Genomic DNA, 16057 nt, shown 5'->3' on the forward strand with positions numbered 1-16057 from the left:
GAGCTCCTAAGGTACTGCAGCAGGTTGTGTTCCTAACCCAGATAACACTTCATAATAAAAAGCTTACAGTGCATCTAATTATGACAACTCAGACAGAAATAAAACATTTTCATTTGGAAAGGAATCTCAGTCTCTATTTTGCCAAACTCCTATTAAAATAGATGAGGAGGGCAAGAACAAGAATGTATCTGTTGGGAAGGACTTGCATTTACCACGGGGATTTCAGAACTGGACTGACTGACTGTCTGCATTTACAGCCTCACCAACTCATTTCTTCCCCTTCACACAGGCTGAAGTTCCCATGGCTCTGGGATTCAGTTCACCTGTAGGGCTTAAAACATGATCTTTTATGAAAACTGTTACATTTGTCATCGTTTCTCTTCATAAGCATTGGAAAAAGCTAGAAGTGAAATCAGAGCTTTCCCATCCCACTGGGGAGGAGCAGTTCTATTCTCTGTGAAGAAGAAAGTCAGAAGTTGCATTAAGTCTCTGTCAAGTTGGATTTAGTATGAGCACAGCTGCAGCTTTACCCATCATGAGGAAAATCCTGTTCCTGGGTAGAAGACTACTGCCTAAAATGTACATGGAGAGACCATTAAGCTTGCTCACCTTCTCACAGATGCTCTGTGAATAGGATGTTTGATGGACAGCAATGGCAGCTTGGTCTTCTCAAACTTCTTTCCTGTTTGGGAGCAGATGCAGCACTTCTTACTGCAGAGTTATCTGTCCAGCTTCCCATCTGAGCCTCTTCATGGGCATTACACATCAGGCTTTGTGTTCAATTATGTTGCGTTCAGACTCTGCACCAAACACAGAAAAATGAATCAACGTAAGTTATTATTTTTTTGAACAATTTTCTCTGCTGTGTCCATTTTACTTAGAATCCTGGATCCTCTTCAGAATGCGGATGCTTAATCCCCGCAGAAGTCAAGGGTGAGGTGGAGGAAGGGTAGCAACCCGAACAAATGATGATTTTTGTTTGCATTTTCTCCTGCCCCATAGTTTCAGGCATGATATTTGTCTTTGCTATTAATCATCGATCAATTTTTTTCAGAGAACAACTTAATTCTTTGAACAGTTCTAAGTCGTTGTTATTATATGTGTATCCATAAGGGTGTGGGTATACTCACACACTCTCACATACATGCCTGTATATAAATCATTGTTATATGTAGTTGTCTTTCTCTGTACACACTACTTCCAATTTCTCAGGACTGTGAGGATCTTACTAAACTCCTCATCACTTTCACTGATTTGTATTAGCTTAGCATAGCAGGCAAACTCTTGCACCTCAATGTTCCTGCCCTTTTCCTGATGGATTTTACCGAAATCTCTCTGATGTGCCAATAGAGCATGTATTCCATACTTCCTGCCATTTAACCACTCATTTATCCACACGAGGACTTCCTGATCAGGTTCTCAGTCCAGGGTTTTTCATAAGCTTTTGGTATGTCTTGTGAAAAATATTTTAAACAGAAGGCATGTCAGTTCTTCTAGATCCTCTGGATGGCACTGCCCTTAGATTATCAGCCCTACAGCCAAGCAAGTAATAATTGGATCACGGAAATGTTGCTCCCGCTTGGAAACACACAGCTCATGCAGTACCAGCAGGAACAAATCCCAGTGCAATTTTTACACATTGCACCAATCCCTCTAGTGCACATTATTTTCCATGACACCCGACTGATGAACACACCAGAATAATCGATGTGAGACAAAACCAATACAATGTGCAGCTCTACCTCACCTATGACATTCTCCCTCCCTGACAGGTGCTGTGTCTGAAGTCTTCACCAGTGCCCACGTCAGAATAGGGTATGAGAGGGAAGAACACGCACTGGTGGGACTAAATTATCTCCCAGACCTTTAGTGACCAGCAATGGGTCCAAAGTTTCCCTGAGCAGAAGGAAACATTTCAGACCATCTGGTGCTCAGCTTACAATACAAAGAAATGATCATCTCTCAAACCTCATCACTGATAAAAAACAGAGTTATTTTCACTTAGTAAAGCTCTGCTCCTAGGACTGCTCATATTAGATGTACTTGACACAGTTAAGAATTGCTTATGTACTCCAGACATCTAAGTGAACTTCCCTGCCAAAATGGAGGTTTGTCTGATAGGAATTTTCTTACTGAAGAGTGACAGTGAGACATGTAACCCCTTATGCTGTCCATTCTGCAGGACACAACTAGATGAATCACAAGGTTTTTCACCTAATTGCATTTATTAATCCATGGAGTTCAGGAGGCTGGAGTCCTATGCTAGAAACTGGGACCAAAGAGTTCCTAATTAGTTAGTCTCAAGTCTTTTCTTCCGTACCTGCTTCAGGAGCTCGTAAAGCTGGCCAACAAAACAACATTCCCCGCCCTGTCCTCCAGCTTTGGCCTATGCTGATCCCAGTGTTAGAGCAGGTTTCTTCCTTCATTCTGTGCACCTCTTGGGTAATGCTGTCCACAACATTCCAACAAGCAGGTGATGCCACAGGATTCAGAGGCTGAAACGGGAGCGAGCTTTCTCATCTCAAGCACGTAGGTCCTTGAGAATTACACAATGTGCTGTGCCACCATCCTCAGGGGCAACGCTGCCGGTTGATCCCATGACCAGAGTCCTGTCTTCAGAGGGCTTGGGGGTGACTTGCACTCATTGCAATCATATAGTGGCAAGTTAGTCCAAGCAAGGAAAGGATGGCTGAACATGATGGAAAAAGCTTGTTACTTAAAGCTTGCTTAAAGCACCCCTTGAACATGGATGTGGCTTCCCCTGATCTCCAAGACCTTTTAAAGATGATAGAGAATGGCTGATCAGTGACATAAGTGAGCTTACAGCCCCTTGTGATGCTGCCCATTGGATCACATGTACGTGGGCAGGCTGCGAGTTCACAAGAGGTTCTTCCACAGCTGGTTCCTCTCCTCGACCTTGTCTCCAAGCACAGAACTCTGGGAGACCTCCCCAGTGGCACCTGAAGCATTTGATGTCCCTGACTAGCTCCAACTCCAGTTGAACCTTAGCTTTTCTGACACCATCCTGCATGCCCAAACAACACTTCTATATTCCCCTTTAGTAGCCTGTCCTCTTTGATCAGTCACACATTCTCTGTTTAGCCCAGCGTGTCTCCTGACACATCTGCTTATTTTCCTTGACGCTGGGAGGGCCAGAAAGCCCTTATATTTGGAGGAAGCTATCCGTAAAGACCTGCCAGCTCCCTTGAGCTCCTCTGACTTTCAGAGCTGCCTGTCTCAACGACCAATCTCCTGAATAACCCAAAGTCTGTTCTCCTGAGGGGTTTCACTCCACTTCTTGCCTTTTTCCCAGCCCTCAGGATCTCAAATGCTGCAATTTGGCAGTTACTACAACGCCGCCATTGACTATCACATCATCATGCAGTTCAGTAGAGACCCAGACCGTGCTATATCAGCGGCAGAAGACTTAAGAGTTCCCAGAGAGCAGTAAAGAAGTGCTTGATGGGATGCAGCAGCAGTCTGAAACGGTCTGAATTCTGTCCGGAGAACGGCCTGGGGGAAATTCAAAGTTTACGTAGTCACAGTTGAACGCAGGACTAAAGTCCAACAAATCCCGGAAGAGCAGAGCTGTAGCGCAATAGTTCAAGTAGTAAATAGCAATTAACGAACCACGAAACCCCGCTGCAAGCGCTCAAGCCCTCAGCTGCGGACCAGAGGGCAACACCCACCCCTCAGCGCGCCCGCCCTGAAGGCGGCACCGCGCGCCACACCCCGACCTGCCCTACGCATGCGCGGAGGCATCGGCCATTCCGCTCCCGCCCCCCGCGAGGCCGACCGTCTACGCATGCGCCGGGTGCCCGTAAATTGGTGCATGCGCAGCGCGGCCCGCTGGTGGAAGCCGTCCGGCTGCGCGATGCATTTCGGGCGTGATTGAGGAAGTAAAATGGCGGACCTCGCGAACGAAGGTAGGCGGGCGCTGCTGTGCGCGGCGCTGCTGCCGGCCCTGACCCCGGCCCTGCCCCAGCCTGGAGCGTGCCCGCCCGAGTCGGGCCCCGCGATCCGCTCCCGGTCGCCTTCAGCGCACCGTCCCCGCGCGGCTTCTCCGTGCCCCGGCCCTCGGGGAGAGCGGCCGGACAAAGGCGGCGCCGCCGGGCCGCGCCGTGCCCCCCGCTCCGCCCGCGGGGCCTCCTGCCGGGCCGGGCCTGCCGGCTCCCCTCCCGCCCGCCCTGCGCGGTCCTCGCGGGCGGAGGGCTGCCCTGCGTGGGGCTCGTGGGCCGGCGGGGCCCTGCCCTTGCTGCTGCTCCTTTTGGCACGGGGAGCCCTTGAGGCTGCTGTGTGCGGCCGGGTGAGGTGTAGTCGTCATTTCTTGGCTTGAAAACCTCGGGGGTAAGGAACTCCAAAGAGTTGGGGTGATGTGGGGTGTACAAGTGTAGTACGTGAGGACTCAGCTCCAAGGGATGCAGGCTGTTGCTTAAACGGCACCGGGTATCAGCAGTTTGGGCAGCCCCTGGTGGGCTCTCGGTGGCCCCAGCTCAGCCCCCAGCATCCTGCAACGTTTCTAGAGTCCCAGTCGCAGGAGGGACACGTGGGGGTGATGGGGTCCAGCTCCCTTCTCATTGTAACAGAAGGCTTTGAATGCACTGAAGGAGGCAAAATGCCTAGTGCTTTCTTTCAATGATTTTTCCTGATGCTTAGGCTTTCTACCAATGGCATTTACAGCTCTGATGTTAACATTAGACAGCAGGAAGTAAGTATCTATAGTTGGCATAGCTTTTGGACAGGATCCTACCTGCAGCTAACCACAGAATTGCACTGAAGGTATTCAATGAATCTTCTGATGCAGCACACGTGGGGCTGTTGGCTCCCAAATGAAGAGATGCTGTGTGCACTCAGGGAGGTGCAATAAGTAGTTTTGAGAACAGCAGTGAATAGTGAAATACGTGATGATTATTGGTGGGAAACTTGGTGACTATATGTAAGACTTTATAATGTATCTTGATGTCTTGTGGTGTTCTTTCAGCACCAGAAGTTTGGGAATGGCTGTTATGGTTCATGCAAGCCCTTCACTTTACCTCCCGGTTCAAGAAGGAAACATTAAACTGGAAGTTGTGTTCTAAGTTAGCAGCATTTCGTCATCTGGTGCTGCCTTGTCTCATGTTTACACTCCTAGCCCTGTATTTCTGTAGAATCTTGTAGCCTTTCGATGGGGGAAAACAAGAATCACAATGTGGTGTCATTTGTGTGTTTTCATCTTTCTTTCTCCCTTCAGACCTTCTCTGACTCCAGTGACTCCCCTTACCTGCATATCTCTTTAGCTCGTGTCTCCTTCCAGAGTTGTCATCTTCATCCTTCCCTGTTGTGTTTCTTCTCTCAGTAAGAATAACTTCCTTAGGGTTGAGCAGGACCGGCTCAGTTCTGACCTGTTGTTGGTTCGTTCTGGTGTGATTGGATGCATTTTCTGGTGTTAGCTTTCTTTCCACCAGTTCCACTTCTGAAGTATCTGTTTCTTTGCATGGCAGTGCAACCATGTGTACTTATGGTAGTGGCATCTTTCTGCAGGAAGTCAGTGCTTTTGGTGATCTTTCTATTTGCGTTGCTTGTGGTCTCTTACATTTCAGTGGTACTCCGTGGTGACTTTTATCACTTTCTTTTCATTCTTAAACATTTTCCTGTTAGACTTTTCCAGGACAGTGTGTGAATGTTCTATTTCCTGGGCATTTTCATTTGAATACATGGAATGACAATTTCTGTACTAATATTTCTTCAACCTTCTACTTTGCATTGATCTTTTGTTTCAAGTGTTTGGTGGCTAAACGTTCACATGTGGTTAAAACAGATCTTGATCAGTCAGTACAACAACACTTTCTCAACCGTACCTCATAATGAAGTGTGAAGCTAATTAGTTCTTGACACATAGTAGTCACAAATATGTAGAAAGTGGTTTCGGTTGTTTTTGCAGATTGTTTTTCCTTAGCATGCTTAAGCAATAGCTTTTCTTGTTGGTTCCTGCAAGTGAAACTCGCTTGGGATCTCATCCATCTGAGTTCTGCAGTGAACCTTCCCCTCTGTCCTTTGGTGGTCTGTTCTGCTCATACCCTTTCAGCTCACTCATACAGAACTCTTTCAATGTGATGCTTTTACAGTGACACTCCTTTGTTTCTTTTTATTCATAGTTTTTCCTTTTCTGACAGTATGCTAGTTACTTCATTCCCTAGGTTCTGACTTCCTAGTCTCAATGACATCAGTGGTGACTTAGTTTCCAACTAAATGTTCTACCAATGTCCTTTAAGCTGTTTTAATGGACATCCTGTGATCCATTTCTTCATAGCTCCATGGATTCAGGGCTACTTCATTGTCCTCGATCTGTTTGTTCTATTACAATTTTCCTTTAACTTATCTTTCCTTCTCTGTTGTGTTGGTGAAGCTGCACCTGTACCCCTTGGTAGTGCCTTGATGGCAAGCTGCATCCCGGCACAAGGTTGTTGGATTGATGGAGGGGTCCTCTTCTGAGAAGGGGGATGAAGAATGAGGTGGTCCAAATGCCACCTTCCAAAGTTCCTTCTATTGTGAAGTTTCCAAAGAGCAGATCCTGGTCTTGGAATAGATCCCTGCTGTGAGAGGAGCTGAGCTGCTGAGTGTGGCACTAACTAAGGGGAGGAGATGAGCTTCCCTCCAGCTGTTGGAAGTTCCATTGGGAGACTGGAATAAAGACTTGGAGAATTGGCATTGTGAAGCTCTGAAAAGTGGTTCTGGGATATTTTGGAATAGTATACACAATTGTTATTGTTGTATAAAATAGGTATTGAATGATATTAGGAGTTTTCTTTGAAGTCCTTGGTATGACACTCAGTCATTTTAGCTGGATCATGATTTAAAACTGACACTTATTATCCACAAATCTGTCAGTGACATACGATAGAGAGCTAGAAAACTTCCGTTTGGGCGCACACTGACATAAACCTGAATGCTCTTCTCATTAACTTGCAGTTAATGTACAACTCAGCATTTGTATATGACTTGCTCCTGAGTCTGTGCTTTGGGTGATAGGATCTCTTCATGTTGAGCATGAATTATTTCCTTTCAGTCATTGAAGAGGTACAGGCTCTTCTCAGAGCCAGCACATGATGACTTCCTTCCCATTTCCTGAGCCAAAGGTGCCTGTGCTGCATTCCCTGAGTTGGCAAACTCTGCCACTTCTATAGGAACAAAACGACTTTAGCTTACAAGATTACTGTCTGTGTGCTGTAGCAATTTGTTGTCGCTTTTTGGACTTCTTTAAGTATCTACACTGCAAAATAGTTAGATTTCTTCACTGGTTTTCTTCTTCCCGTCTGCTGAGAATAAGCTACTTTATTTTTTTCCCCATTCCTGATGTGTAACATTTGCTTTATGTCAAGTAGCTCAGCTGAAACTACCTAAAGCTGAGGGAAACCTGCTGATGTCACCAGGGCTTGGGAGATGAAATAACGCTTTCTCTGCAAACAAGATGTTTGTGCTTTAAAAATGGTATGTAAATTTCTAATTAATCTTAGATATGTAAAAGAACACTCTCCATTCCCACACCAGCTGTGGCAGTACTTTGTTGATGTCGCCTGCTTGTTCATGTGATTGGAGACCAAAAGGGTTTGAAGATGAACCAGGTCATCACATGCTTTGCATCTTGAAAGCAGAGTTCTCAGAGTGAGGCAGAAATATCTAGAAATATATTTTTTTCCCTTTTCCCCCACCGTCCTGTTGTCATTTATATTCACAATGACTTCATTGGTGAACTCTGGATATGAATGATCCAGTGTCATTAAGTATGATTGGACTTTGCTTGTGAGGTCTTTTTCAGTGATCAGCTGTTGGCTTCGTAGCTTTCTTCTTGCTTTCAGTCTATTCATAGCTATTGGAAAAGAAGAGTCTTGTTATCTGTCCCTTCAGGATTTAATAAAACAACAAATGTACAGGTCTCTTTTTTAACTTATCCTCCTGGCCTCATTGTTCTGCATTTAGTAACTTACACAGCATTAAGGTGAAAGAATATTTTTGCTCAAATAAGCATAATTTAAATTTAACATTGCATTTTTTTTAGGTTTTCATTCAACCTTTAGTCAGAAGAACTTGTCCTTCTGTTCTGAGCTGGCACCCATCATGATCAGGAGGTTACTTGTGAGGTGGCAGTGGCCAAAGCTTCTCGTGCAAAGGCTCTGTAAGTCAGTGCCTATGGAAAAGCATTTCTTCTCGGTACACAACTTAGTGTTGCCTTTCACAGTCTCCAAACTATCAAATTTAATGGCTGTACTGATACTACACTTGATTTCGCTCAGCAGAACCTTTTAAAGCAAGGGAAAAATTACTTTAGTGAGTAGTGGTTTTTTTAAATATATTTATTTTTACCAAGTGACGTTTCATCAGGGAATGCTGGAAAGAGATTTGTCTTTATATAATTCTGTAGCTGTGCTGTATCTGATTGTGCACGCAAGTCTATTCCTTAAAGGAATTGAAACAATCTGAGTGTGCAGTTGTGTTCTCAAATCAAATATTTTCCGGTTACCTGCTTTCTTTATAACGTCTTTGCTTTTTTTCTTAATTGTAAGCTGTTGCCATCAAGTATTCTTTGGCTGACAAAGACTTAGGTTCCACTTTTCTTCTCTGCCATGCTGTAGTATAAAGGAAACACCTGCAGTTATTTTCCAGGTTTGGTACCATACAGGCTTGTATACATGTAGAATTCAGCTGCTATGTAGTAGCTGTTTTGAGTGTACCGAAGAGGGCAGGAAGAGCAGACTGCGTGGTAAGGAAGTAAAGCATGCTGAGAAAATACTTAAAATCCATGTAACCACCACTTAATTCTGTTTGCAACTAATGTGCTTTTTTGTGCCCATGTTTTTATTTTCCAGATACTTTTTAGTACTCATTTTTGCACAAATCTTAAGGAAGGGTAAAGAAAACCTTCTGAAACATCTAAACAGTCGTTTTTCCTTTTATCCTTAGCAGCACTGCACTGTAAGTCACTGTAGTGCTTGTGCAGCTAGTCTGATGGAGCGTGCTGATCTCACATCAAGCCTTACCAAGGGTGCAGGGTGTCTGTTGGTGCTTCCCCATAGCCCAGACTGTAGGGATCCCCTCGGTCTTTTTCCTTTTTTTCCCCCCTTTTCCTGTGTTCTGTTGTAGGTGATTGTCAACTGGTTTTACTGTTTGTTTCTGTGTTGGCTTTACATCATTTTGGTGCAATCCTGCTCCCACCAACTGAGCTGAAAAGGATGCACTGCTCAGGGGGAAGGCTAGGTGTAGGCTGGGCTCCGGCAGCTGCGACAGAAGGATTATCTATCTTATTTCAAATCTGAAATGAGTCATTATTTGATAATTAAGTGGGCCTGTTAATCAGTTAAACCATCCTGGAGAAAAGGTAGCTGGTCATTCTGAGTCTGAGCAGAAAAGAGTAAGTAAAGGAGGAATTGGGGAAGGCTCCATGCTGCTGCTTGGAAGGTTTAATTCAAGTCGTCTTTAGAACTTGGAGTGCTCTGAGGTGGAAGGTGGAAAAATGGAAGCAAATTATAACATGTCCTTGAAAATCAGTGTCTGTTCTCTGGTCAGGATGTTACTGCTGGGCTTTCTTAATGTGTCATGCTTCTCCCTTAAGGAGCAGGGCCTGGGGCACAGGAGGAGGTGTGAACGTTTTCTTAGGAATGCTCCTCCACTGCCCAGTGCACGCTTGATATTTTAAACCTCTGGAGAAGTAGCTTTATATTTCCACATCAACTCATTCTTTTCTCCTTTCTGCCTGTGTATTGATTTGTGTGTATCTGTTGATTGACTGCCATGGATTCCTGAGGTCTGCGACCATGATGGCGTAGTACAGAAGTAGAACATCCATGGGGAAGAGATGTGTGAAGATCCCCCCCCCCCCCACGTGCATCCTGTCCAATGAGTAGAACTAGCATGTACCTCAGTGGTCTCAAACAATGCAGCAAGTCCTCACTTCAACAGAAATATCCCAGATGTCTAGATTTGAATAGACTTCAGTGTACCGAAGAAGACTTGAGAGAGCTGAGAGTGAAAGTGAAGAGTTCCTGCTCACAGGCAGGTGCTCTTACAGGGCAGCTGGCAAAGCAAAGACCCTGAGCTCCTGGGGAGAGGATCCTCTCAGTTCATTTTCTGTTCTCTCAGCATCTTTTCCTCGACGTTGACCCTCAGAAAATATCCTCTGGAAGTTGAAATCCAGGAAATCCATTACATAATATTTGCATATATAACACTTTCTTAAAACAGTTTCTGTAGTGCGTTGTAGTTCATGTGTTGACCCACAGATATGCCTTTCACAGGCAATAAATTACCAATCTGAATCTCTTTCATGAATTAACAACCCGATTGCCTTTATCCTTGTTAATACTTCATTGTTTCTGAGTACAATCTACTTTTTCGTTCAGATTATGTATTATAGTGAGTTAAACTCAAGGCACTTGTTTTCAGCTTGGGTGCTTTGCACTTTGTAGGTTGCTTCTGCAGATCCAAGGGCTTGCTTGCCTGGTTTCGATGCAGTCAGATGCTGTCACACTTCGAAATGTAACTTGGAATGAAGTTTCAAAAGAAAATATTTGCTGCACTGTAGGTGCCTTCAAAAATGGATTCATAAAGGGGCATGCTTTTTATATTTGTGTTGGGTTCTTCAGTAACGGATCACTTCGTGCTGCAGTGAAGGCTTAAAACTTTGTATTTCCAACATAACGCCCAACCCCTATGGTTGTGTTGGTGTGAGCTGTTGGAGGGGTAAAATGAGGTCACGTTTCCTCTAGTTGGAGGAAACATGGTTGACTTTGTAGCCTCAGATACAGCAATGCATAGTCAGGCACTGGAGTGAAATGAATAAACTCATTTAATAGAATCTGTGACTTGAAGACATGATACTTCTGAGCCATTGAGATAGTAGCCTCTGTTTTTGTTTCCAAGGCCTGTGAAGCAAGCTGAGGGGGGTTAATAGTGTATGTATTTGTGGTAGCACATAGGGCATATATTGATAGTTGACTTGACCGTGAAATAGCTGATGGCTCTGTTTTGCTGTACGTAAACCTTAGAACACCACATGGAACGGGTGCATGCTTGCTAAGTTGATATGGAAATGTGGCTTGTGCTTGCCCTGGTCACTGGTCATCCAATAGATCTTTTTTGGCACAGCAGAGGGTGGGATCAGTCTTGGAAGGATAGAATTGAGACAAAATGCATCACCTCTGTGATGGTGGTGACTGGAAGAAGAGCTTGGGAGGAAGGGAAAAGGAGGAGTAGAAATAAAACTGTTCTTGAATCTAGGATGTCAGAGTGAGATGATTCGTGCAGCATGGGTTTGGTTTGAGGCAGATATTGAAATACTGGAGAATGTCCTGCTAAGAATTGGTTTTGTCCTGCTTATTGAAAAGCAGTATGGGAAGGGTCTTGTACAGTGTCCAAGTGCTTTCACAAGGGAAACATTAACTACTAGAGCTCATTAATATGATATGTACATAAATGCATTCAGGGAGAGTAGCACTCACGTTCTTGTTTTCAATTTTTTAACAAGTGAGGTAATGAGTGATCAATGGTAATAATGTTTTTCTCTGTCTTAATGCTTTTGCTGAAAGTGCTTCCTCAAAAAAAAAAAGCTCAGAAAATGTGCAGTGTTTTCTGAAGGTCACATCAGGAAACACAGTGCTCCTCTCTTGCCTTGGGCTGGAATGAAGCGAGTTCTTCCAGCGTTGTGGTCTTGGTGCAGAACTCAGAAAGGACCTGGTGAAGTGAAGGATGTCCTTTATATAACTACCAATACTGCTTCTATTTCTCTATAGGAAGAACAGACCTCTTGTGCTTCTCAGGGAAATGAGTCTGAAAGAGAAATGCAGTCATGTCTTCTGAATTAAGCGCACAACATCAGTTAACCTCTAAAAAAAAAATAATGCTGATGTAGTGCAAGCAATTCTCTGAAAGCATCCTCTACTATGCTAGCAGTTGCATAACGTTATAACAGGGCACACACACGTCCTCAGCAGCGTTGTAGATTTTGGATCCATGATAAAGAACGTGCCTGGTGCAATGGGATGGTGGTGAGCGAAGCTGTGGTTGCTGTAATTGCATCGTTAATTAATATTTGAATACTCCAAATGCTTTTTTTAATCACCTTGATGTGAAGGGTTATAAGTTAGAAGCTCTTTCTGCATAAGCCAAACCCCCCCGGGGGGGGGGGGGTCGGGGTCCCGAAGTGTCCCTGCCTCGTAGCGATGTGGCTGCTCCCTCCTGAAGAACCCGTTACGCTGCCATAGACTCCGCTTCTGGGACAAGTGCAGCAGTTAGGTCTTAGTGACTGTAGATTTCAGTTGCAGTGTTTTTGATTCATTATCTCTGGATAAGGCGCACAGAAGGGTGGAAAATCTACCCTCAAGTAACATAGAGTTCTTAGAGTAATCATTTTTTGTCAGGTACAGTTTCACTTTTTCACCACAACTGACCTAATATCTGTTCTTAAACCTTCAGTCTTGTCAGGTGCCTAATCTTGTTCATAGAACCGAATAATTGCAGTGATGGAGCTTTGGCAAGGAAATTAGCCCAAGTTCAGCTCTCCCTGAGTTCCTCCCCTGGAGCAGTGTCTCGCTCTGAAGAGAGACTTAAATGCTGTCCTCATATTCAACCCTACAAGCATGGAGCAGGGTTGCTGACTGCAGTGTACATCCAATTCTTTAAATACGCCACGTGTACGTGATATCCCTTGGTTGAAGTCTGAGGAAAGCTCGTTTCTCCTATTTCACACCCCCACCCCCTTGTTTTGGTGTCATTAAGGGCAGTGGAAAATATGCATTCATTCCAGAAATTCTTTCTGCTCTTGAGGACCAAATGTACCAGTGGTACGCATATTTCAAAACGTATCCTGCTAATGTTTCTATCTGACCTTCAGGTAGGTAGCAGATCTGCTTTTCCAATTGCACTCGTAAGGCTGGTGCCTCTAATAATGCACATAGGATGTTTGGTTTAAATTGTTTATCTGTAAATAGTTATAGTTGCTTATCTTTAAATAGCCTCCCTGCTCACTGGGTAAAAGATTTCTTCCTTACATCTAACCTAGATCTATCCTCTTCTAGTGCAAAGCCATTCCCCCTTGTCCTGGGCTTCCTACCTACTGCGTTGGTGTAATACTGTGGGAAAGGAGAAGCCTTTGCTGACAAAACTTACATGTGTTCAAGAATTAAACTCTCTTGCAAAGGGCCTCTTGGTGCTGATATACCCACGTAGGGTGGAAGGACTGCTTGGAAACAGATCTGGGGAGAAAAGAGAGTCTATGCAGCTTTTAGGTATCATTTCTGTCAGTTGTATTTCTGTTCTTAATGTGCTTCAGCCTCTTGAAGATCAAGTCCTTACAGTATTTATGTCTTGCCAGGAACCAGTTGAAACAACTTGTGTAACTGAAATGTAACTGTGTCCTTGAAGTTTTTTTTGTCTGTAAAAGTACCATGGATTGTGAAGTTGTTATATTAGTAAATGATTAATGTGGTTGGAAAAAAACCAACAATTTTTCTTTTTGCAGAAAAACCTGCCATTGCTCCACCTGTCTTCGTATTTCAGAAGGATAAAGCACAGAAGGTAAGGAAATGCTGATAATGTATGCTATTGTTTTTCATCCTGTAGCCCTCATTCGTATTTCCTCGTGAGCAGCTGCTTGTGTGTTGTTCTGAAGGTGAAAATGGACAATAGAGCATTGACACTATAACGAGGCACAGGGTGAAGTAGAGGGATGTAAGTGGGAAGAAAGGTGATGATGCTGTGAGATGGGTAGCTCTTCAGACAGAAGGCAGATGAAATTTAGGAGAGAAAGCATCTTCAGAGCTGTACCTTGGAAGGAACAGGTGGTCAAGGAGTGCTTGCAGTTTTTGCATGAGAAAACTGTAAAACTTCTGATAATAGTCAGGGCAAAGAAAGAAAACTCATGGTCTAGATTATCACTTCTCACATAGCTTACTATGCAAGGATACATAATGTGTGAATATGCTATGTCTGATTTCTTTGGTAATCCCTTTACCCGTGTGTGCCTGTCCCCTGCCTTTGGATCTGAAGTAGCAGTGCTGAGGTAAGAGCTGTGCCACGATCTGCTGGGAAGTGGAAGTGCTGGTGTGGGCAGGATGAGAGGCACTGAGCAAGAAGCAGAGCCCAGAGGCTCCCTCTGCCCACCAGGAGCACTGAGCTGTGCAGAGCAGGAAGGTTGTGGAGTCTCCTTGGAGATCTTCGGAAGCTGTCTGGACATGGGCCTGGATGGCTTGCTCAGGGTGTCCCGGCTGCAGTGGGGGTTGGACTGGGTAAGGTCCAGATGTGCCTCCCAACCTCAACACTCTCATGGTTCTCTGAAGAGCATGGTAGAGCTCGTGTGGGGGGGAGTAGAGCTCAGGAGGGGAATGACAGCGTTGAAGGAAGAAGTGGGACCTTCCTTTGAGTGGAAATTTTTACTAAATGGAAATAGATGTAATGGAAAACTATGCATATGCAAGCAGGGTGCAGTGTAGGTAGCATGCCTTGTCACTTTGAAACTGAGATGCAAAATGGTGTGGATGAGTGCTAAGATAGCTGTCCTTGCATTGTTTTGCTCAAATGGTAAGCCTGCTAGTTTCTGATATTGTAAACTAGTTTGGGGGGGGGGAAATGCAGGAAAATGATAAAGAAATGGCTGTATTTAAATTATGCCTGGTGTATAATGAGTAAAAGATGTGAACATCTGGAAAATGGTAATAATAATCGAGGTTATCCTTGCTTAAGCAGGAGCTGATGGGGACCAGGAGGTGTGTAGCTCCGTTCTCTTGCCCCACAGGTTACAGGTTACCCTACAGGTGTCATTGTCTCAGAGCTTCAGCAGTGCTTACCTGTGGCTGTTCCCTCATCATAGCCAGTCTTTCACAATAAACTTCCTCAAGAGCTCAAACACTGTTTTGTGGCAGTGGGTCTGGAGGAGGGCCACAGAGATGCTCAGAAGGCTGGAGTGCCTCTGCTATGAGAACAGGCAGAGTTGGGGTGGTTCAGTCTGGAGAATAAAAGGCTCCGGGGAGACCCTGTTATGGCTGTTCCCTGCTTGAAGAAGGGAACTTGTAAGCAGGCAGGGGGCTGACTTTACATGGGCAGATAATGATAGAACAAAGGGGAAAGGCTTTAAAATAGAAAAGGGGAGATTATTTGCTCAGAGGGTGGTGAGACCCTGGCACAGCTGCCCAGAGAAGCTGTGGGTTCCCCATCCATGGGTCTGCCCAAAGCCAGGTTGGATGGGGTCCTGGGCTGCCTGATGGGGTGGGGGGCAGCCAGCCCACCACAGGGTCCCTTCCAACCACTCTATGATCCAGGATTCTGGGGAGGGAGATCTGATTTTTTTTGTCTCTTTAGCTGCTGCTGTGGGTGCTGTGCCTCATCCTGATGGGGGTGTGTGGAAGTCCATGGCTGAGCCAAACAATGTGCAGGCACAGAGGGCAGAAATGCATTAGGAACTGATGGAGGGTACTGTGTTGTGTTGATACAGTTGGACATCTGTTAACAGAGTTTTTCCTGGAGTAAAACTTGGAAAATAATTTTAAGATAGCTGACAAAGTATTTCTAAAGTATGTAATTTAACTAAATTTTTGTAGTGTGGTCAAGTTGGAGCTGTAAGAATTATTCACAGGGGATTTCTGACAGTAAGCTGAGGACGAGGAGAAGGCACTGCATTGTGTATTCAAGGGGATTTTTGCTTTCTGTGGTGATTGTGGAGATGTTTTCCTGGTGCTCTTCTGCATCAGACAGGACATCTTGAGCAGAATTTGTTGCAATGTCTACAAGCCCTCTCAGTATTTAAGGCAGCGTTGATATTGTTCTGTAGTTCTCTGGAGCTAATGTTGCCTGCTACATCTTAAGTTGTAGAAAAAGTCATTCTCTAACTCTCTAAGATTGTTCCTGGGAGGTGTTAAGCATCTTTCTCTGTTAGTTGCAAAATATTCAGCATGTTGCTGAACAAAATGCATGTTAGTCTGGAAGCAACTGTAAAATTATTTGTTCCAATTAGATTTGTATGCAGTTTAGTAACAGATCAGGTCATGCAGTTTGTCGTGTTTACATGGCAGGGGGCACACCGTGCTGGTTCAGA

At 44.6% G+C, this 16057-nt stretch overlaps 1 protein-coding gene across 4 annotated transcripts in view; it reads left to right on the plus strand.

Annotated features, from left to right (window-relative positions):
* RANBP3 (RAN binding protein 3) overlaps positions 3778–16057 on the plus strand; it is a 39750-nt gene continuing 27470 nt past the window's right edge. For all 4 annotated transcript variants that reach the window (XM_021378552.1, XM_021378553.1, XM_021378555.1 and 1 more), the window contains exons 1-2: positions 3778–3926; positions 13490–13545. In XM_021378552.1, the coding sequence (XP_021234227.1) occupies positions 3905–3926; positions 13490–13545 (78 nt within the window). In that variant the 5' untranslated portion in view covers positions 3778–3904. The remainder of the gene's footprint in view (positions 3927–13489; positions 13546–16057) is intronic.

This window comes from Numida meleagris, chromosome 27, assembly GCF_002078875.1.
Source record: "Numida meleagris isolate 19003 breed g44 Domestic line chromosome 27, NumMel1.0, whole genome shotgun sequence".
Taxonomy (NCBI): domain Eukaryota; kingdom Metazoa; phylum Chordata; class Aves; order Galliformes; family Numididae; genus Numida; species Numida meleagris.